This window comes from Candoia aspera, chromosome 10, assembly GCF_035149785.1.
Source record: "Candoia aspera isolate rCanAsp1 chromosome 10, rCanAsp1.hap2, whole genome shotgun sequence".
Classification (NCBI taxonomy): Eukaryota; Metazoa; Chordata; class Lepidosauria; order Squamata; family Boidae; genus Candoia; species Candoia aspera.
In genome coordinates, this window is record NC_086162.1 from 26,352,188 (window position 1) to 26,373,915 (window position 21,728).

The 21,728-nt window shown below is 57.6% G+C and overlaps 1 protein-coding gene across 1 annotated transcript; it reads left to right on the plus strand.

Moving 5' to 3' along the window:
* The first annotated feature begins 435 nt into the window (after positions 1-435).
* EXOC3L2 (exocyst complex component 3 like 2) lies at positions 436-21,427 on the plus strand. The gene is made up of 12 exons (XM_063312435.1): positions 436-518; positions 2,123-2,838; positions 8,551-9,178; positions 10,044-10,158; positions 10,932-11,042; positions 11,986-12,086; positions 13,916-14,026; positions 15,053-15,188; positions 15,733-15,855; positions 16,284-16,439; positions 16,978-17,099; positions 21,031-21,427. The coding sequence occupies exons 2-12, from the start codon at positions 2,142-2,144 to the stop codon at positions 21,329-21,331; spliced, it is 2,601 nt and encodes an 866-aa protein (XP_063168505.1). The 5' UTR covers positions 436-518; positions 2,123-2,141; the 3' UTR covers positions 21,332-21,427.
* The last annotated feature ends 301 nt before the right edge of the window (positions 21,428-21,728 follow it).

Sequence of the window (21,728 nt, forward strand, 5' to 3'; positions counted from 1 at the left end):
AGAAGGAACCCCCTGCCAACCCTTCTCTTCAGAGTGGGCTTTCAGTTCTGGGGTCCCCGCGGTAGCCCGGTGACTCTCAGTTGGGTGGCTCAGCCAGCAGTCAGCCAAGGATGTCTGAATGCCGCCTCCCCACGTATGGTATTAGGCCAGCTCAAGTGCTCTGACTGAGGGCTGCTGCGGTGGTGGTGAGACCCAATCCCCGGTGCACTACCTTCCCAGGCTGGTGCTGCCTGGAGGCGTGCAGACTTCGACTCTCAGCAGCCCCAGCCGACAATGACAGGCATCAGCTGCTGCAGCTCTGGAGCTTCTAGAGCAGTGTGTCTCAACCTTGGCTGGGGAATTCTGGGAGTCGAAGTTGCCAAGGTTGAGAAACGCTGTCCTAGAAAGCCCCAGCTTGGAGGAGGTTGCTCAGACAGATGGCTGGGGCTTGACGGAAGGCCCTCCTTTCTCAGGTGGCTGCAGCTGGTGAGGGGGAAAAACTTGGCCGTAGGGTGAAGGGACGCGCCGAGAGCTGTCAGGTAATGCCAGGCTCCTCCTCCCCTTCGGAGACCGCAGCTTGCAGGCTCTCTGGGCACCTGCTGACAGATTAGCAAAGGTGGGGCTGGGACAGGAAGCAGCGGAAGGAATGGAAAGTGGAAGTGGAGGCTGCAGGGCCGCCCCCAGAGGAGCCCTCTTCAGGAGTCTCCTTGCCACCTCCTGCCCTCAGGCTGCCCAAATCCTCTGAAACCCTCGGCAAGGGAAGGCCCACCCTCCCCAGCTTCCGAATCCAGCCTCGGGAGGAAGCAGTGAGTGGACGTTCCGAGGGCTCCTCGGCTGGGGCTGGCAAACAAGACATGCTGACCGTTCTTGCTGGACTTTGATCCTGGAATTCTTCCTTTATTTTTCTACTCTTCCTTTTCTTTGTGAATCTCTGTTTGAGCTGAGAGTCTGACGCTTCAGGGCGACCTTTGCCCCCTCCCTCAGCCTGGCTCCTGTTTTGTGTTGCTCCTTGTACTTGCAGGATCAGCAGCCAGACCTCCATCCGTGGGGCCCGCTGTGCTTGCCTGGGAGAGGGTTGTGCAGACAGTCCGGGGCCAGAAGGGATGGGTTTGGCTGTCAGGGGCGTCTGCCAGAAAACATTGACTGCCACCCCCACTTTCTCATTTTAGAAGTGGTCGTAGAGAGCCAAAAAGGGATCAGGTAGCCCAAGGTGTGCAGTTGCACAGAAGGGGGGAGCAAGGCCACGAGATGTGCCTGCCTGGCACCCTTCCCTGCATTCTGCTGGCACTGGCTAGTTCCGTAGGCCAAGAGTCCATGGGAGGTGGGCTTCTGCAGTTCCGCTGTGCCCCCCTGGCGTGCCAAACCCAGCCTCCAAAGCAGTGGTGGTAAAATGCCTGTGCTGAGGGTGGGTGGGGAGAACCCCATCAAGCTCCGGGCTGCATGGCAGTCCCTGGTAGAGAACCGCTTTGGCTGGGGAATCGCGGCTCTGGTCGGACGCTCCTGCTCTGGAGCAGCACGGTGGTCTCTCTCCTGGCACCACCTGTTCTCTCTCTCCCCTCTGCAGGGGGCACTGCGGGGTCTGGGCTGGGCCTCTTATTTGGGCTCTAGCCAGCCTCTCCTGCCTGCCTGCCTGCATTTTCCCCTCGGTCCACTGGTCTTCCACTCACCCCACACCTCAGGATGCTCCCAATCTGTGTCACAGAGGAATTTTACCGTCGGCTTCCTGGAAGGTTGCTGCCTGGAGGCATTTCCGGTAGAGCTGACACTTCTGTCTTCTTTTAACCCAAAGGCAGAATGAAGGCTCACGATTTGAATGGGGGAGCAAACATATCCATGGTTTGGGCAGAGCCAGACATATTCTTGCTTATCCGAAGAATAAGCAAGAATATCGAAACGTACTCTTGCTTTGGGCAGAGTCCACCACTGTAAATTATAAACCCTGCCTTAGGGCTTCGTATGTTGTGTAAACACAGCCAGTGGTGGCTGTTTCAAAGCAAACTACAGCCTGGCTCGATATTTGGCCCCAGAATTGGGAGGCCTGGGAGGGCCTGCTCCCTTCCCAGATCCCTTGTGCCAGATGTACCCCCGTGGGCGCGTCTGTGCGATTTCTAGCAACAGCTGAGCATCTCTTTCCCATCCGCAGGGCTGGGAGTGCAGCTGCCATGCCGGTCCTCAAGAACCCCAGTCGGCTCAAGATGGCCAGCAGAGGTCCTGGGGGCAGTGGTGGTGGCAGCAGTGGGCCACTGATTCTGGTGAGGGAGAGTCTGGGTGCCAATCCCTTTGAGGAAGACCTGGAAGAGAACGGGAGGGACTCCTTCCTCGGGGAGACCTCCCCTGGCCGAGAGAGAGCCCTCCCAGGGGACGGGGTGGACTTTGAGCGGGGCCTGTTCAGCGGGAGCCCCGAGGAGCGCTACAGGCGCCGGGCCACCCTGGAAAAGCTGGTGGGGCTGAGCCCCTTCCGCCTGGGCAAGGGCAAGAAGACTGGGGAGAAGCGGTCCCCCGGCGGCGAGCACGGCTCCGACAGGCGGTCCTTCCTGGAGCGCATGATGCTCCCCTTGATGGAGGGCAACCTGGGGCAGCGCACGCCGGAGAAGAGGAAGCCCCGTCGCTGCTCAGAGGATTTCAGCTTGCTGCAGCGCTTCAATGGACGGCGCAGGGAGGGCCTCTACAGCTCAGACTGCGGCCTGGCAGAGGAGAATGGCAGCGGGGATGCCACAAAGCTCATGTCCTTCCTGAAGATCGGGCTGGGCGGGAAGGTGCGCCGGGCGTCCCTGGTGGAGAAGCTCAACCAGACGGAGGGCTCGGAGGCGACCCTGGTGGCTGAGGAGCGCGACCTCAAACCCAAGGAGCCCCTCTCGGGTGAGTCTAACCCAGCCGGAATGGGGACCCCGGCTCCCTCCCCCTCCCAGCGCCCCTCCTTCCATCAGAGCAGCCCAGGCGACTGACCGGCCATGGCAGACCAAGCCCATGTGGGAACCCGGCGAGGATGCTGAATCCAGGGGACTAGCTGGGGGGCTTCAATTGCGAGGTGAAGGCTGGGGGGCCAAAACGGCCTAGGCAGACTGTCCCCCTCCTTTCAGGGTGCTGCTGTCCCTGCTTATTTGGGGTAACGTCTCAGAAGGCTGGGTACATATGATTCCTTGTTGATCGCCAAGCAGGCAGCTAAATACAAGGCAGCTGGAGGCATCGGGCAGAAAAATGGCGGATCAGCCATGGTGCAGCCAGGCACTCTCACCTCTGTTGCAAAACTGCCTATCTAGAAACCTTCTGAAAATCCAGCCCATTTAGCCACAGCGCCTCAGGAGCCTCGTGGGCACCCACTTTTGCACAAGGGTTATTCCAGCCCTCTGTTCCATTATTGCCTGTCTGTATCATTACCATCACATTTTTCATTTAATTGCTTAATGTTATTAACCACACTGAGTACTCCTCTGAGCCGAAAAGCAGGCTGTAAAGTCTGTCCGTAAATAATCTCAGGGTGGGATTTTTGCGCACGGACCGGGTGTGCTCCAGCTGGCCCAGCTCCCTCCAACCTGTCCCTCCTAAGCCCTGCTTGCGTTCCATTCAAGTCTTACACGCAGAGGAAAAGACCTCTGGCCCAGAGTTCTGCAGGGGGTGAAGTTCTTTGCAGTGCGGGTGCCCCGTGCAACAGTCAGTGTGGCAGCACCGCAGACCTGAAGGAGCTGCGTGGCCTGGCTGTGCAGGGCGTCCGACTGGAAGGGGAAAGGTTGAGGAGCAGGCAGGGGACTCACTCACTCGGCATCAGTCAGCCGCCACTTAAAGCAGCTGTGTCCTTGCCCAGGATCAGGCAGGTGCCTCTTAGCGATCCTGGTTTGGTTTAAGGAATTGCCCACCCACGCGGTGTGCACACCCAGGTGCATCCCAAAGCGCTGCACCGCCTTCGTGTATCTTTGTACTGTGACTTCAGTAATAAGAAGAAAGGCCATCTCGGCTTTGTAGACAGCCGAGGACAGATTATTGCAGAGAAAGCAGCCAAAGTAAACCAAGATCAACAGAGCCCACACTTTACGCTAAGCCATGATTTGTTTCAACTTGTATTTGTTTGTTTCTATTACATCATTTGTGTGCCAGCCACTTCACCAGATTCCGGACAGCTCACAACAACTACATGCTAATAAGATCTCCTAACTATAACTTAAAAATCCTGGGAAAACCCCATTTCCTTCTAAGGGAGGGTTAACCATGAATAATAGTTCTGCAAACAGGAGTGGCTGGTTCAAATCTTGGTTTAAGCCAATATTGCGTTACAACACCCTGGGCACACACAGAGACTTGGGCAGTGAGTCTTCCAATTCCGGAGGGTCCTGCGCGCAGGTTGTTTAGATTCAGGATAGAAACTGTGATGCTGAGGCTCGAGAAACCCTGGGTCCCGCGTGCTTGCTCTCTGACAATGTGGTCTCTCACTTCCCAGGAGTGACGTTTGGCTGTCGGAAGTGGCACGTTGCAAACTCTTGCGTTGTGCAGTTCCCCTCACAGGACTGAAGGAACCGTCCTGGGCATCACTGACCTTGGCCAGCCTGTTTACTCAGGCTATGAGCGTTGGGAGCTAATGAGTTTCTCTTTCCTTTGTCCATATATTTTTTAAAACTCGGGCTCATTGTTCCAGTTTCATGATTCAGCTCGTGATTGCAGGAGCGTCTAATGAGCAATGGCCTGTGACCTTCCCGGAGAATGCGCCAAAGAGGGAGTCTTGGGGAGGCAGAGCCAACATGTGCAGAAGCAATTCAGCTTCCTTCCAGAAGCCTGGAAAGACCCTTCCTTCCCCGCCCAAAGTTTCAGGGCCTGGACCAGTCAGTCGGCGAGGCCCTCCTCACCTGAGAGCCAAGGCTGCAGCACCTCCTCCCTCCGCAGTGACCCCTGTTCCTTTTCCAACAATGCCCAGAGCCCTTGTCTAGCTGGGCTCAGCAAAGGAACTGGCGCCGGGCGAGGATGGTAGGAGGAAGGGAGGGGAAGGACGCCCACCATGCCCAGTGCTGGGGAAGAAGACTTGCTCGGCCCTCCCCGCTTTAAGAGAATCTCAAGGTTATCTCTATGTCACCAGCAGACGTGGGGGCCAAGGGAGAAGCTATCAGGCAGGGTGCAGGGTGTGACTTGCATTCTCCTCTCCCACAGCTGCAGTTAAAAGTTGCAGTGCTGTCCTGATGAGTCTGACATAGAAGCTACCAACCAGACAGCAGCTGGGTCCCCAGGGAGGTCACACCCCAGGGGACTTCAGCCACTGGGGGCCAGGCTGCTTTTCCACCAGAACCTGGGCGCCTGGCAGCCTTCTGCCACCTCAAGGGATCCTCTGAGCGGAAGCAGCTGGAGGGACCCCTCTTGGCAAGGCGAGGAGCGATGAGGCCCCCACCAAGAGCCTGTGGCTTGTCCCATCACCTCCCAGGAGCCACACCCAAGCCCTGTGGCTTTGAAAGGCCTGGAGGACAAATTCCAGGAAGCTGGAACATGGTTGTCTCACTTTGTCCCAGCCCAACACGTGAGCCGGCCAGCCATTGTGGTATTTAAAGCCTTGGCTAGCACTTGCCATTCCAGCTTACCCACCAAATCATGACTAACCCATCCATGGGAAATGGCTGAGCCCAGGCAGCAGGGGCCGAGCTCTTTGGCTAAAGCAAAGGCCCCGGTGCCCCTTTCGGTGCAGCGGGATGTGGGATGCCAGCCAGGGGCTTTCAGGTACTAGCTTTGGCTGCGCTGCCATGACTCAGGGCCCTTTTCTCTTATTTCTGTGTGACGCCTCTGCAGCGCATTGTGCTATGTGCCTGGGCAAAGGGGAGAGGCATTGCTGCCCTTAGGGCTCCAGAGGGAGACTTTGGTAGACCTCACCTTTCTTTTTCCAAACCATTTCTGCCTCCTTTCCTCTCCCGGGGTTGCAGGTCCACGCTTTCAAATCGGAGAGTTCACCAGGAAGCTGTGAAACTAGACGTGTATTTATGGTGCAATATTTTTACCGTGAGGAACTTTTCTCAGATGCTGCTGTGACCTTCTGGGCTGTTTACTTCCCACATTCCTTGCCCTCAGTTGGCACAGCCATTGGTTCTTTTGGCTGGGGATTAGGAAGATTGTAGTCCACTCTTGTTTGGAGAGCGCCAGGTTGGGGAAGGCTGAGTGAGAGTCGCTTCATGCTGGCTGATGATGGTTCTTGGTGCTCTCTGAGCGTGGTTGTTTGTGTGCAGACGTTTCATCACCCGAATAGGGACCATCATCGGGGCGAAGGAGTTCTTCCAGGTCTCACCTTCCAGAAGATGCCAGGAACTGAGCTCCACAGCCATTGGCAGAGAGGGCACTCTGCTTTCTAAAAATCAGAAATAAGGGGTGTGTGGGTGTGGGGTGTCTGTGTGGGGCTGTCTTCTCTTTCCCCAAGTCTTCCCTGGTCTTTTCTTAGGCAGCAAGGCAAATTGACCGGGAAGGACACAATACCTTGGGCCACCGCCCGCCCAATTCTCGCCCATTTTATCAGTGATGTAAGAGGGGCTTGAGACCTGGAAGGGGGCAGAAAGCAGCTTCACCCCTTTTTGATCAGGGCAGCCGCATTTCTAGGTTTCAACCCTGAGGAATCAAACTGTTCAAAGCAAGAGCCCTGCCCCCTGCCCACCCCCCCACCAACTGATTGCTGCAGTTAAGCTGATAAGGTCAGGTCATTGTCGTGGCAGGAGAATGCGTCACTTCGTCTGGGGCATTTCCCCTTGGTGGAGGGCAGGGAAACGGAAGAGGCTGCTTTTAGCCCAGCCAGACCCTCGGCCCTCCAAGACCGCAGGCAAGGAAGGTTCCTTCCCACGATGGGCTTCTTGACATCCTTGCAAGGCCGGACTTCAGCCCAGGACTTCCTGCAAGCAGAGCACGTGCAGGGTGGGGGAGCAAGAGTCTGAGTGCCCATGGCCGCCTGGGCCCCTTCTGGTTCCAGGGCATCTGGAGCCTCTTCCAGGTGGCCCCAGGTTATTCCACCTCTCGTATTGTCACCTCTTTAAATGTCGACCTCTGGCACACGGGAAAGGTCGGGGTGCGATGTGAGTGTGGGCTGTCCCTAGAAATGGGTCTCACCTCCCAGGATGGACGCCTCAAGTAGGCAAGCCTTGGAGAGTGGAGCCAGGTTGCGTTGTCCTCGGACAGCCAACAGCTTGACCGTATGGCTATTATTCCCTTTGCATTTCCATTATTTACGTTTAGGAGGTCACACCAGAGTTCTGCTAGCAGCGGGTTCTCCAGGATCTGGGTCTCAAGACCCATGTACGCTCTTAAAAATGATTGAGGACTCCACCAAGCTTTGGTTTATGATGGTTATATCTATCACTGTTTACTGTTTTAGAAAGTAAAACCGAGAAATTTTAGAATATTTATTTGACTTTGCGGACCCCCTGAGACCCCCAAGAACCGCTGTGCCAGAGGAGAGCAGCCACTTTTTAGAGGCCAGAGAGCTCACCTGGAGTCTGGAAAGCCTCTCCCCAGGCCTCACAAACTGGCTGCCATCGTGGGTGAGGCAACTGGAGAGCTCCCCAAACGCTGACGGGGCTTTACTGCCTGCAGCCCCCCCAGAAGTTTTCTGACGCCCAAAAGTTCTTTGGCCTTTCCAGGGGCAGGTGGGCAGATTTCTGGATAAGAAGGACCTGGCTGCAGCCACCCATCATTTCTGACCTGTGGGGAAGCAGAAGAGGCTTGTGGACAGTCCCCCATGCTTTAACTAAAGGGATGTGCAGAGGTGCTGGTGGGCCCTGAGGGAGGTGGGGCGGGGCCGCGGACTGCCCTGCACTGAAGCTCCATGTCCAGGTCCTCCTGGAACTCCAGGTAGCTGCTGCCTGGAAGCTCCTAGGGATGCTGGTGGAGGGTCAGTATGTCCAAACCAGGGCCTTCCCGAACTGGGGACCCCCAGGAGTGGAGTGCCCGGGAGACAGGATGAGGCAGACTCAGAGAAGCCCTAAGCTAGAGGGTTGAGGGGGTTGCCCAGGAGGGGCTTGGAAGCCCTTTCAGCCCAGGGGCTGTCCATAGTGGAAACCACCCTTGCTGCGCCCATGGCAAGGGGTCTGGCCCATGTCAGACTATGAACCCCCCTCCCAGCTCCGCACCCCCAAGCAGATGTGAGATGGCCAGATCAGCTGTTTGACTGCAGAGGATTCCGAAAGGGAGCCCTCCCTTGTCTCTCTGCCTGCCTGGGTCAGTCTCAAGTTCCGATCCTGGGCTTTTGGTCCCTTGTGCAAGCCATTCTTGCCTCAGCCAGGAAGGTCTTTGCCACCTCTCCCCTGGACTCTGTGGCTGCCTGGCACGCCATTCAGGGGCCCTGGTCTCGCTTCCCCACTTCAACCCAAACGTGGAGCTGCTTCTGCTCAGCGGATTCTTTGCTGGAGGGGAGTCACAGCCTTTTTTCATTTAGGAGCATAGCAACACATACAGTGCCCCCTCGTCTTATTTCCCCCTCTCATGACAATCCTGTGAGGGAGGTTTGGCCAGAGACAGAGCGGCCAAAGTCTCTCTCGGGCCTTCTGTGCCTGCGGGGTGGGGGGGGAGAGGTGGTGCCCAATCCCTCCCAGCCTCATGCTTCCTTTCCCCTTGTGTCCTGCCCAGTCCTGGAAATCCTGAACTTGATTCATCAGAGGGACCTCCTGGTGGCTGACGAGCACATCATTGAGCTGGAGGCCGAGTGCGCCCAGGAGAGTGGCACAGAGAGCCAGAAGGACGGCAGCCGGAAGGCCAAGGATGTGGCTTTGCTTTATGAGGCACTGCAGAAGGAGCTGTGGGCAGTCCTCGCTGAGTCGCTGGCTGCCAAGGGTGCCTACCTGCCCCTGGAGCAGATGGTGCGGGTGATCGAGCAAGAGGAAGATGCTGACCGCAAGTGGCTGGAGGCCCATGGCGATGTGGTGGGGGGCCCCGTGGCCCGGCCCCGGCAGATGAAGAAGCAGTGGGCCGAGGCAGTAGGCAGGTTGGTTGGCCAGAAGCTCTGGCAGTGCATGGAAGGCAAGGCGGGCGCCATCGCCCCCCAGATGGACCATCTGGCCAAGTGCGCGGTGGAGGACCTGAGCACTGTGCGGTTCCACCTGCTGCACGCCTACCCCAAGGAGTACGAGGCCTTCAGTGTCTACCTTGGAAGCTACCACCGGGGCCTGGCCCGCTGCCTGGCAGAGGTGGTCCAAAGGCAGCTGAGCGTCGCTGAGCTCTACTTTGTTTTGGACTGGAACAGCAACATCTACCAAAGGTAAGAGGCTGAGAGCTGGAGAGAGCCCCTTGGCTGTTTGCTGGTGGCAGGCTTGCTCTCCGAGCATGGATCCTGATGGAGTCCAAATGGAAATGCTGGCAGTGGCTGGCATATTGTCTGTGTTGGAGGGGGGAGTGTCCCAGAAGAGGACATGGCCGAAACAAGGCACAGGGTGTCACGCTGCAGTGATTTCTTACAAGCTGAATTACAATTAAGCCCATTTGGAAGTTTATAGTCCCACAAAACATCATGGGCATATTCCTGTCCTTGGGTGCAGTATTTTAAGTCTGCCAAGGAGTGAAACTGTTGGAGGAAAATTCTGAGAGTGCCTTGGACTGCCAGAAGATCAAACCAGTCCATCCTCCAGGAAATAGCCAGATTGCTCACTTGAGGGAATGATATTAAAGGCAAAACTGAAATACTTTGGCCACATAATGAGAAGACAGGACACCCTGGAGGAGATGCTGATGCTGGGGAGAGTGGAGGGCAAAAGGAAGAGGGGCCGACCAAGGGCAAGATGGGTAGTTGACATTCTAGAGGTGATGGATTCGTCCCTGGGGGAGCTGGGGGTGTTGACGACCGACAGAAAGCTCTGGTGTGGGCTGGTCCATGAAGTCACGAAGAGTCGGAAGCGACTAAACGAATAAACAACAAAAGGAGCGATACGGAGGTCTGGATCCTCCCTGGGTCTCTTTTCAACAGCAGAGCTCAGCTGCCAAGCAAAGGCCTTTGGCAATGCTGTCACTGCTCTTGCACCATGTCCAGCAGCTTCAGGTCCAGGGTTAGGAAGGTGGCATGATTCAGAAGCTGTGGAGAGACCTGGATTGTGCAGAAAACTGCCTCTTTCTCTCTCTCTGCTTTACAGGGAGGTCCTCAGCCGGCCAGAAATCTCCCCTCTGGTCAAGCCCCAGGAGCTTGGCCCCCTCCTGTCCCTGGAGATGCAACAGAGTCTGGAGGAACAGTGCATTGCGGCTGTGAAGGTAATGGCAGGCCAGGGGGTGAGGCAGAGGGGATAGTTTGACCCCTGAGGCTCCAGAGCAGCCAGATGCAAATTAAAACACGCTGTCCAAAGTGTGACACGACATCTCCCCGCTTGCATTTATTGTGACAGTTGTCTGTTCCCCAGCTGGTGCTCCAGAATCACTACATGGCCCAGGACCGTTGGGTGTGTTAATTAGGCATTCTGGGAGCTGAAGTCCGACACGTCTGGAGGACCCAGACTTGCGGACAGTGTGTTGCTCTCCTATCTGGCCACCTTTTGTGCAATAAAACTGAGAGCTTCTTCAGCCAGGCTGCTCCAGACAAGAACTGCTCATCCAGGGCCAGCTATAGATCATATGGTGACTGTAATAACTACTGAACAAGATGCTTTCATACAACATGTAATTCACTGCAGGGTAGAAGGTGGGATTCTAGGCCAGGGGCAGACATGAAGTCCCTCTCAGTCTGGCCTACCTCACAAGGCTGCCCCAAAGATAATACCAGCTGGCAACCCTAATCCTAAAAATGGTATTAGCCATTAAAAAGTCGTCTTCTGGGCAGTCTCTGGGAAAAGATAACAAGACGGCCTCAGGAGTCTCCTCGTGTTCCACGTATCTCTGGACTGAAATCCTGGGAGCTGCAAGCAATGGCGGCCCCCTCGAGATGGAGTCCCTCCTTGCCCTTCAGCACCTCCAGCCCACCCATCTGTCGTCGTCACGCTTCCCTCTCGCTGCTGTGCACGTTTGTGGATTCCCTCTGTTGATTGTTGTAGGTGAAGATCGTCAGCGACATGAATCAAGAGCTGCAGAAAGAGGAAGAGAGGTGGGCGCAAGAAGACAAGGACGACAGCTCTCAGTTTGGCTTGTCCGGCAAAGTCATCTTGGTAGGTCAGGCGCTCCACCCCGCCTTGGAATTTCAACCCCCGCTTCTGCTTTGGGCAGCCTGTTTCCTACCGAAATGCCTGGCCACGCAGGAAGCGGCCACACACCGGCAAAGCACGGGAGACTTCCCTCCGCTTTCCTGCCGTGGACTGAACCTGCCGCTGTCCCTCAGCGGGAGGAGCTCCCATCCATCGGCCCTGGCTGAAAAACCGGACGTGGATTTAGCCTACCTGGGGTTGCCAGATCGAGGCTTGGGCGAGATGTAATGCCAAGCGTCGTTTGTTTGCCTTTGGCTTAGAAAGATGGGGGAAATCACCCCCTGCCCCATGGCTTAGCACAGAATGTGGAGCAGGCCTTGTGGCTGGCTTCCCAAGCAAGGATGGAAAACCCAGGCTTAGTCTCTGTGTGAACGCAGCCCTAGTTTGGAGGAACGAGGCAACCCGGCTGGGCTTCTTCCTGTCCTGGAGATTCACTGGGGGCAGTTTGAGGAGACGTCCGTCCCACGGGAACGGCCCCAGCTCTGTGGGTTCATCCTCTCCCTGATGAACCCCAGGGTGCTGGGAGCCGCCATCTGCCCCCCGCCCTGGTGGTCAGTCCCTTCCCTGTAACACTGGGCCATTGGCATTTGCCTGACCCTGCTGGCTGGGGATGATGGAGACTGCAGTCCAAACCCATTGGAGACCACCAGCCCGGCGCATCTATAAATGTAGACAGATGGCAGCAGAGGCCAGGGCATAAAAGGCCTCCCTCTGAGGATGGTCTGTTGGCCCTGGCAGCAAAGGGGGCAACTCACCTGAGCCCCGCCCTCCCATCCCCCTCCCTCCTCCCCACAGGAAGCTCCTCCCTCCCTGGCTGGGAGGTCACCCCCTGGCAGGGCTGCCCAGGCTGAATCTCCAGGGGGCTTTGAGGCTTTGCCCACTGCTGAGTTCTCCTCTTGCCTTGCAGGTGCTGAAGGCGCATGCCGACAAAGCCCCCCAAATCACTGAAGACTTTGGGAGGAGGGTGGCCCACTGCTGCCTCACCAGCCTGGCAGAGCTCCTACAGAGGTATTGCCCAGGAGGGCAGTAGGCAAGGGGTGCAAGAGAGCCCCCCAACTGCTGGACTATGGCAGCTCTAGCCAGACCCTCGATGGGATGGGAGCTGTAGTTCAGCACTCCTCAGATTGTGTGGGCAATCTGGCATAAGGGTGCTGCATCCAGGGCACCTGTTGACTTTCCTCAGAAGTTACTGCCACCTCAGACAGCCTGGGTCAGCTTCCCCATCTGAGCTGGGAGGTGCTTCCTCTCCAGTATTTCAGCACCGGTGCTAAAACCATGGCTTCTCTTCCCCAGGATGCGGTGGGGATCCGAGAGCCCAGGAAAACTGGTGCAATGCTAGCCCTTAGGTTTAGACTCTAGAGGCCTCCACAAAGGAAGAAGGCAGATCCCTGAAATGCGCACCGTCATTAGCTAATGCGGGCGCCTGATTTAATGCCACGCATCCTGCTTTATTCTAAGCCACTCGAGGCAGGAACGGGCTTCCTCTCCCCCTCCCATTCTAGGAGCAACCCTGTGAGGTGGGCTAGGCTGGGATCACAATGGGCCCCAAGGGAGAGTGTGCCCTGCACAGGGAGGCCGGCTGAGGACCTAGAAGTGGCAGGGGCTGTTGGCCCTTCGAGGCGGGCCAGGCCAGGACACTGGCCCCAGAGACACACTGGCACCCCCCCCCTCGGATCTTGGCCGGCAGAGCAGAATCGGGCAGGCCTGGCAGCGCTTCCCTCCCCTCCCTCTGGTGCCATAGAGAGCCAAGCGGGGGTCTTGAGTTTCTCTCGCAGCCCTCCTGCCTCCCTGGGCTGGACCTGCGGTTTGCTAACAGTTGCCGCATATTTGTACCAAGGCTCTCTTGGTACTCCTCCATGGGCACGGATGGGCAAAGCAGAGGGGAAAGCAGATGGTCGGGTGTCTTTTCCCCCACCAGGCAAGGCCTCTGGGAGCTCCGAACGGGCTGTTCTACCCGGGGCCGAGTGGAAAACAAGAAGCGCCACCACCAAGAGCACTCCTGGCTGTCGCCACCACATCCGGGCCCCCAGAGGACCCAGGATCCACCAGCACCTGACGCTCCCGTTGGAAACACCCCCTGCTTGCGTGCACTTCCCGTGGGAGAAAAAGCATGGGAGGTGCGGCGGGAGGGCACATGATCAGCTGAAGAGGAATGTGGCATGCCATTTCCATCTCAAAATGGCTGCCGGGAATAGGGTTCACCTCAGGGTATAGACAGCCGCTGTGGCCCATTTATAAGGAGAGGCCAGCAAGGTGGAGCCACAGAACAAAGGGCCCAGCGGTCAGGGATTCTGGGGTGGACTGTCAGAGCCTGGCCAGGGGCTATTTTTAGCTGTCCACTTCCTGGCATGCCTATTTTTGAGAGCTCTGGCTTCTGAGCATGCCCGGTGGTGTGTCTGGATCGAGGCTGCATCCCCAGGGAGGCAGGGCCCCTACGAAGCGCACTGCGCAGGGGGTGGTCTTGCAGGGCCCCCGAGCACAGGCAGGATGAACAGGTTACAGAGGGGGCTGTGGCTGCGTGTCCCACAAGGCCTCCCAGAGTGGCTGCCCCCGAGGGGGCGGGGCCTTCTGCATTCCAGGGTGGCCAGAGGACCCAGGTGGTCATGGGCGAACTGGCCCCAGCTGGAAGCAGGTCCATTTCTTAGATTTAGTGGGGTCTTGATCCAGGGTTGCTGCAAAAATGGAGAGGAGGGAGGGTTTCCCTGAGCCAGAGGGGTGAAAGTCAGGGCAGGGAGGTGGAGCTGACAGTCACGCAGAACAGGTTCCTTGAAGAGGGAGCTTCTGATACTTGGCCCCCCGAAGGTCTTCCATACTGGGGTCCTCTTTGCCCCCTGCAGTTTCCAGAGGAAAGTTGAAAAGTTCCACGAAGGCCAGATAGACGGCGGCCTCGCCCCCGAGAGCTACATGGGCCGAACCATCATGCTGGTCAACTGCTGCCCACCCTTCAGGTGAGTGGCTGTCCCTGCCCCGATGCCAAGGAGGAAGCCCCTCCGGCTGTGCCCTCCCACCTCCCTCCCAGCCTCTGGTCATCCCCACCTTCAGCCTTCCTTCAGCCCAGTCCACTTGGATTTCAGCGGCTCAGCTTTTAGGGTCGTTCGTGGACAGGACAGGCCACGCCGTTCTTGTTCAGCACACACAGTGTGATGAACCAGGACTCCAATGTTAACAGCTGGAAGCCAGTGCCTTGCCAGGCTGTGTGTGAAGCCAGCCGGAGCCTGGGCCAGATCCCTCGCTCAATGCCAGAGAGAAAGGCTGGATGGGAGGGCCAGGGCCTGCCTCAGCCCCCCTCACCCTTCAGGGCTTGTGCGGGCTTCCCCTAACCCCCCCTCCTTGATCGATCCTCCCCGAAGCCTCACCCAGCCTCCCGTCAGCCTTCTGCCTTCCCAGCCATCTTCCATCTGCCACCGCTCCAATTCTGGGAGTTGAAGTCCATACATCTTCAAGGTGCCAAGGTTGAGAAACATTGGCTTAGGCACTGGTTTTTCCCTAAGGGAAAGAGCCCTTCCATGGCTGGAGCAACTGTGGGGTTTACTTACTTATTACATTTATACACCGCCCATCTCATTATAAAAGCGACTCTGGGCGGCTTACCAATAAAACCTTGCCCCTATTGCCAGTATATTCTTGTTGAGCGTTTTTGGACCCTCCGTGAGCTCCAAGTGCCTTGGCCAACAGCTGTGGTGGAAGATGGAGTTGACCAGCAACAGGAAGAGTGGGCTCCCTGACGTGTTTGACTATAGACATCCCTGGAATTCTTATGTTGGCTGGGAATTGAGGGAACTGTAGTTCCGATATATCTGAAGGATCCACACAGGGAGAGGCCAAGGAAGATGGGGATGTTGGCGACAGTGCAGAGTGCCGGCATCCCCAATTTCTTAGCTTCACCTCCTCTCCACGAATAAATGGGGATGGAAAGGATGTTGCCCCCCTCCCCCCGTGAGCACGTAGCTCCCCTGATGAGACTCCACCCCTAGAGACTACGTGGAGCACCTGGCACGGTTCGGCCACCCAGACAGTGAGGCAGTGCGGCAGCTCGCAGGCTCGTCCCTCGACCGAGTGATAAGGCTGTGCAATCGAGTGCTGGCTGGCCACCTCTTTCAAAGCCTCAAGGTAACGAGAGTGTCCCCCAAGGGCCCTTGAGGAGCAGAGATCTGGCGGTGGAGGGAGGGAGGCTTGTCTCCCGGGCCCTTCCAAGCTTCTGTGCCAGGAGAGCCCCTGGCTCTTGACTCCCTTTGCATCCCGTCCTCCAACCTCAGTGAGGCGAGTGGCACCAGGTTGTGGTGATTGCGCTTGTAGGAAGGCACGAGAGGATGCTACTTGTCCAACGCGTGGACGGAGTGAGGCTGGAAAAAATCTTGTGAACCCCCCGAGAGCCCAGTCAGATAGGGGGATCACACTTCACATAAACCATGGTTTGTTTCAATCATGTTTTGAGAACAGCCATATCGGCCTGGCTGACATAGTAATGCACTAACCCATAAACTTGGTCTGCAAACATCAGTAGGTGGATTCACTTGTGCTAAGCTGCAATGGGTGGGTTTTGCTTTGAGCTTAGTGGGTGTGTAAACTCAGTCGGTGTGCTACTGGGCTCAGTGCCCCCACACTGGACCCGCCCAAAAGTTGCATCTAAGACATTCTCCCTTCCCCCAAACAGCCCTATTTCTACAAGCTGATGAAGAGGAAATGGCTGAACAACCCAGAGGCCTTCTCCACCATCATGGTTCTACTTGCAGAGCATGCTCAGAAGCTGAGGAAGATGAAGCTGGAGCCCTACCAGGTAAGAACATGGAGAAAGAGGGTGCCAAGGGGCACCAGAGAGACAGGCTGAAGAGCCTGCTCTTTAGCAAATCTTTATCTCAATGCAATAAGATGCTTGCAGGCCTTCGTCCACCCTGGTTTGGTTTCTCCTGGCCTTCAACCGAACAGCCTGTGTGAAAGGAAGTGTGTGGCCAACTTCTCCCAGCAGTTGGTGCCCTGCCAGAAGCCAGTTCCCCTCTTAGCTCTGGTGCACCAGATTGCCACTGAGGGCAAGCAAAGAACCTCTCACATTCTTGATGCCAAGGAGAAACCAGGGCTGTTGGGCTGCCCCAAGACTCCCTTTTCCTGCCTGGGTAATTTCCTCAGGCCCACCTGCAGCCTAACCAAAGTCCCAGAAGCCCTGGTTCTCTCTCAGCCCTGATCTTGCTCTGCCACTTTGACCCCCAGATGCTGGTGCAGGACGTGCACCGGCGGGTGCTGATTGAATATGTCCGACCTCTGATGCGCGTTCGGATCATCTGCACTTCGTCAAAGATGAGAGCCAAGGTGGCCAACAGACTCCGGAGTGAGGCGAAGCAGCTGCAGGAATTCTTCATTCAGCTGGTGAGATGGGGGCAAAGGGAAAAGTGGGGCTCACAGGCCATCCTTCGGGGTGGAGGGCATCAGGCAGGACTCCCCTGCCCCATGGCCTTCCCCACACAGACCTGGAAATAAAAAAGCATGGACTTCTGTGCCTGAAAGTCAAGCCACAGAAGGCTGGAAGATGCCCGTGCCCTGGGGGAGCTTGCTAGGCTGGTGGAGATGTCTCTGTGGCACCCCTCTCCCTTTGCTCTGGGCTTGGGGCCATCAGCAAAGGGGGCAGAGAAACCGCCCCTCTCCTTGTCTAACCTCTGACTCAGGGGAGTATTTGTCTGCTGGGGCAGGCCTGGTTGTTTTGTACTTCCCAGATCGTTGGGGACTGCCCTTCCACCTCCTCCTCTCCCAGCAGTGAGTTCCATGGGACAGGCTTTTTGAAGAGGCCATTTCCAGAGGGTGTTTGTTTGCAAGTGCAGCTCAGGTCTCCAGCAAGGACGGGTGAGGGACGATCTATAATTAACCCCATCCTCACTTGGGGCTCCTGGGCTCTCCTCCCTTCCTCCAGGAATCCTCCTCATCCTGGCTGGACTCCGTGGTGCCACACCTGGCTGGGATCCTTGAGCTGGAAGACACGCCGGCCATCCAGATGGAAGTGGCATTCCTGGCCAGAGCATTTCCTGACGTGCAGTGAGTCAGAAGTCAGGCCAAGGGGAGGGGAGCCTGGTTCCTCGGGGGTGGCCTGGTGTCCCCAGATGCATTTGCAGAAGCTCCTGCACTCTGCCAGCCATAAAGACGCCACCAGGAGCCTCAGAGAAGCCTGGCTGGATCCGACCAAAGGTCATCTTGGCCAGGACGGTTATTTTGAGTAGCTGCAGCGGCCAGCGGAGCAGTGCCAAGGCCTCTAACGTGGGAGTGATGCAGAGCCACAGCAAGCTCTTTCTCCTCCCTGGCAGCTGGCCTGCTCCCGTTCTAAAGCCGTAGAGGCTGGCCTTCCCCAGTCTGCTGTCCCCCAGGTGTGTCAGACCTCGATTCTGGCAACCCTTCCCTTTGGTCATTCTGAACCTCTTTCCCCTTTGTTCAGCTGGATGATTCCATGGGTTTCTTGATGGCCTGGACCACATGCTCTCTAGGCCAGGCTGTTTCTCTATAGATGGTACCGTGAATGGCCTTCCTCCCCAGTCACTGGAACTAACACATGGGAATTTTGGGAGTTGCAACCCAGCCTCCTCTAGGGGGCCACAGGTTCCTCCCAGCTGCTCAGGTCCACATCCTCTTTGCCATTGTGGCCAGAAGATCCAGGAAAGTGTTTGAGAAGGAGATGCAGGCAATCGCTGTCAAACCGAGCTTGGCTGCTGAAACTTCTGCAGACAGGTTGCGGCTGGCCTTCACCTTCTCATGCTTGGCTCAGAGCTGTTGGCTGCTCGTTCCTGGGGTGGCTCTTCTGACTGAGCTTGGCACCAGATTAGGCAATGCTTTTGCCTCTCCCTCCTATGCCTCTAAACATAGCCACAGAGAACGTACCATATTCCAACCTGGAGCATTTACTTGACTCCTTTCCAAACAGCTGGTGTATCCTTTTGAGGCTCCACTCTGCTCAAGCCTCTGGGCCATGGTGAGCCAGGTCTGGCCCAGGCCAGGCAGCCACACTCCCTCCTGTGTTCCGTGGCTCTGCCTGTCGAGAGCCGGGATGCTGTTCTGGGCCAAAGAACAAGCCCAAGATCCATCCATTCTGTGGTGGTGAGGCTGTCGCTCTGCTCAGAGTTGGAAAAGGGCGTGGGGGGGGGAGATATGTGCCCCCAGAGGAGAGCCAGCAAGGACACAGGGGCAGGAGCCTTGCCCTCATGAGGGGCCACCTCCCAAATGAGCAGACATTGCACCAGGTCAGGGCCACGCTGCTGCCAGGACCCACATCCTTTGCAGAGACCTGCTACCCAGCCTCAACACAGTGGCGGCCACGTCTCTTCGAGGAAGGAACAATGCTGTGGGGATAGATGGAGGCAGAACCCCCCAAGAGGAGAAGACCCTCCATGAAAGGAAGCCTCTGACGCGTCCCAAGCAGGCCCCCACCTCCCTCGTTCATGGGCTTTCACAGGCAATCCAGATGTCCTGCTCTCCCCCTTGTAAGCCCTTGTATTTTTCTCCTGCTTCGCCCATCTTCTTTCCCCCACAACTAATCTGTCAAGAGGGGAAGGCACGCGAAGCAACCTTGGAGCTCTCTGTCCAGTTGAGCTGTGGCCTGGGAGAGCTCAGACCGTCTCCTCTCAGGCTGCTCCTCAAGGTCTGAGAAGAGGCTGGACCTCCCAAGCGTGGCTTGGTGGCCCCAAGGATGCTGGCCAGCCGCAGTCCCAGCCTTCAGCCACCCTGTCCCTTGGCAGCCTCTCTCTGCTCCCCTCTCGCCTTGAGGACCTCCTTCTGCCTATCCTTCCTGTTCCCAGTGCAACCTCCTAACTCCGTTTGACCTCTGCGGGGGAAACTGAGGCAGGTAGATTACGCTCCTGTGCTTCCTGCGGGTGCAGTCCGTATCCTCCTCCCTCCCCCAGAATGGCCTGGCGCAACCAGTTCTTGGAAGCCAGGACTGTCACTTCCAGTTCCCAGGACGAGGGGAGGCTGGTGAGTTATAAATACCCTTCCCTTCCCTACTGCCCACACGGCTCTGCTCGCTACCAGCTGACTGCGTCACGCGGGGAGGGCAAAGCGGAGCCTTATCGTGCGTCCCCCCTTTGTTTTTCTTTCCATCTTCCTGCTGATTGCATCCTTAGGAATTGTTTCGGAGGCGACAGATTGCCCGTTAAGTGTGGCTGATGGACGTTTCCTGTTTTATCTGGACTTGTTGTTTCTTGAAAGAAAAAAAAAGGTGGGGGGGGAGTGAGAGAGAGAATGAAGATATCCAGTAAGACAAAAACAAGTGGCTGAGCTTCAGACAGGAAGCAGAGTTTGGTAGCCATTTCCTGCCAGACAGCCATTTTGGGCTGGCAACAGGACAAGAATCACACTGGCCCTGCCAGGATGCCTCGGAATCTTCCCTGGGGCATTAGGGGCCCTTTGGCATGTCTTCGGGGAGAGAATCTTTCAGGAGGCGGGCGCTGGCCCAGTGCCTCCAACCAAAGACAGCCACCCTGGTCCCAAGACATGCCAATTGCCATCAATTGTGTGGTGATTCGCCCCCACTCGTGCCCAGCCTGGTTGTATAGCATCATTTGGAAGGGAAGAGCATGCCTGCCAGCCTAGCAGAGGGTACCAGTGCCCCTTTCTAAGCTCCCCTGGTTGGGTGGCCTGCAGGAGCAGAAAGGCCCACACAGCCTGTCTCCCCCCTTTGGGGTCCGCACAAGTCCTCTGCTGCCTGCCAGGGCTTTCTGACTTGGGGGGGGCAGGCCTTTCGGACTTTGGACACCAAGGAAGCCGAGGGCCTTCGAGGCATGGGATGGGGAGGCCAGGTAGCACCAGAGGAAGTGCCACGTGGCATTGCTTCTGTCACTGTGGCTCTTCTCTTCCTTGGGGGAGGGCACGGCTGAGGGATGGAACCAGATGGGCTTTATCTAAGGGCCGAAGGCTAACTTGCAGTCTTGGGAGGGCAGAGCGCAGCCATTGGGTGATGGCGTCACTGGGCTCCCTGGGAGCGAAAGAAGGCCCAGCCCAAGGAGTCTAAAGAGAAATAGCCCCCCGCACCCTTGGACAACAGAGACGTGGCCCTTTGGGCTCCTGCTCTGCTCTGCAGCCAAACTGCAGCTGGGTGAAGCGGGGTTGGGGTTGGCACCTTCCTACCCACACGGGGACCCTAAGCAGGGGAGGCACACCCCTGCTAAAGATTGGGGGAGGGGAGGAGAGCCACGTGATCAACCCCCGGCAGCGGCTGCTTCTGATGGTTTTCCGCTCCTTCCCGGGAACGTCTGAGGAAGGAAGTGGGGCGGCTTGCCAAGCCAGACTCCCCCAGAGCTGCTGGCCTCCTCGGCTGGGGACAGGGAGAGAAGCCCGCTCTCTGGCCAGGGCAAGCCAGCTGTGATGCATTGGCATGGGATGGAGGTGAGCAGCTAATCAGGAGGCTGTGACTCCCCCTCTGTGCCACGGGCCTCTGGTGCTGGGAAGGAGCCCCCCCAGGAGCCATTAACCCCCGTGGCAGCAGGCGCTGCTGCTCTGCTCTGCCGTCCCCACCCTCGGCGCTTTGGGGCCTGCCTGATTGCGTGGCCCTGTGCCAGCTTCCTGAGGTTAACAAGACATCCGAACCAGCAGGGCTTTAAATAAACTCTTTTGCAGGGGAGCAGAGCTGGGCGGCTGCTGTGCTCTCTCACTGGGGCCGGTGGCTGGCGGAGAGGCTGGGGGCTCCCCACACAGCCCTCAGGCGTGAAAGCTTGCAGGACTGCCAGCCCCCACTGGAGAAGCTCCCCAGAGAATCCCAGAGGCTGGGTATCCTCAGGACGGCTCTCCCGCCCAGCTTCTGCTTCTTCTGAGGGGTCACCCAGAGGGTCAGCAACGGCCTGGAGCCACGGAGAACACCCCCACCCCTGGGATCTGTGCAAGTTAGCCACGATCGCCACGCCTGGTGGCTGAGTTCCCCGGGCTAGCGATGGGTCAGTGCCCCTCCTGCTCTGTCTTCCTAGCCATCACTCTTCTTGCCCCACAGAAAGAAGCACCTGTCGGCCCTCCTGGACATCCGGGGCCTGCAGAGCCAAGCCCAGCGGCAGGTCATCCTGGCTGTCTTGGAAAGCCTGGAGCTGATGGAGGCTGAGGCGGCCGCCTGCCAAGGCCGGGCCTTTTTCTCCGAGATCCCCACTAGTGAGGTCTTCTGCGTCCGGGTCCAGCTGCATCGCCTCTCGCATCTTGGGCTCACCTGCCTCTCCCACATGCGCCGGAGGCCCCAGCAGGGGCAGCTGCAGCGACAGAGACGGGGGCGGAGGGGGAAGGGGGCTGAGGCCCAGCTGTGAGAACGCGTGCTCTGCCCCACCCAGGCTTTCTCGGCCTGGAGAGTTGTGCCAGCAGGCTACCTTATCCCCTCCCAAAGACCTGCCGGCAGAGGAAGGTGACCGCGTACATGAATGCCACAGCTGGGCTCTTCAGCCGCAGGCCTCCTCCGCATTGCCAAGAGCTGGACGGGGCGGCAGCTCTGCGTCAGAGCCACCTGGCGTGCCGTGACGGAGAGCAGCATTGTTCCACGGAGGCTGCATTTAAGCCTTCTGGGTGATTGCTGAGTGGGGTGGGGTGGGGTGTGCGGAAAGGGCGGTTGGGGGGCTGGGGAATGAAAAATCCAACTGCTCTGTAGACCAGGAAAAAGGGAGACCCAACCATCGTGCCAGTTACAACCAACAGCACGGATCTGAAATC

Coding starts and splice junctions, on each gene's coding strand:
- EXOC3L2 (XM_063312435.1), top strand. CDS start 2,142: ATGCCGGTCCTCAAGAACCCCAGTCGGCTCAAGATGGCCAGCAGAGGT. Junction 11,043..11,985: donor TGTCCGGCAAAGTCATCTTG/GTAGGTCAGGCG, acceptor CTTGCCTTGCAG/GTGCTGAAGGCGCATGCCGA. Junction 16,440..16,977: donor AGGAATTCTTCATTCAGCTG/GTGAGATGGGGG, acceptor CCCTTCCTCCAG/GAATCCTCCTCATCCTGGCT.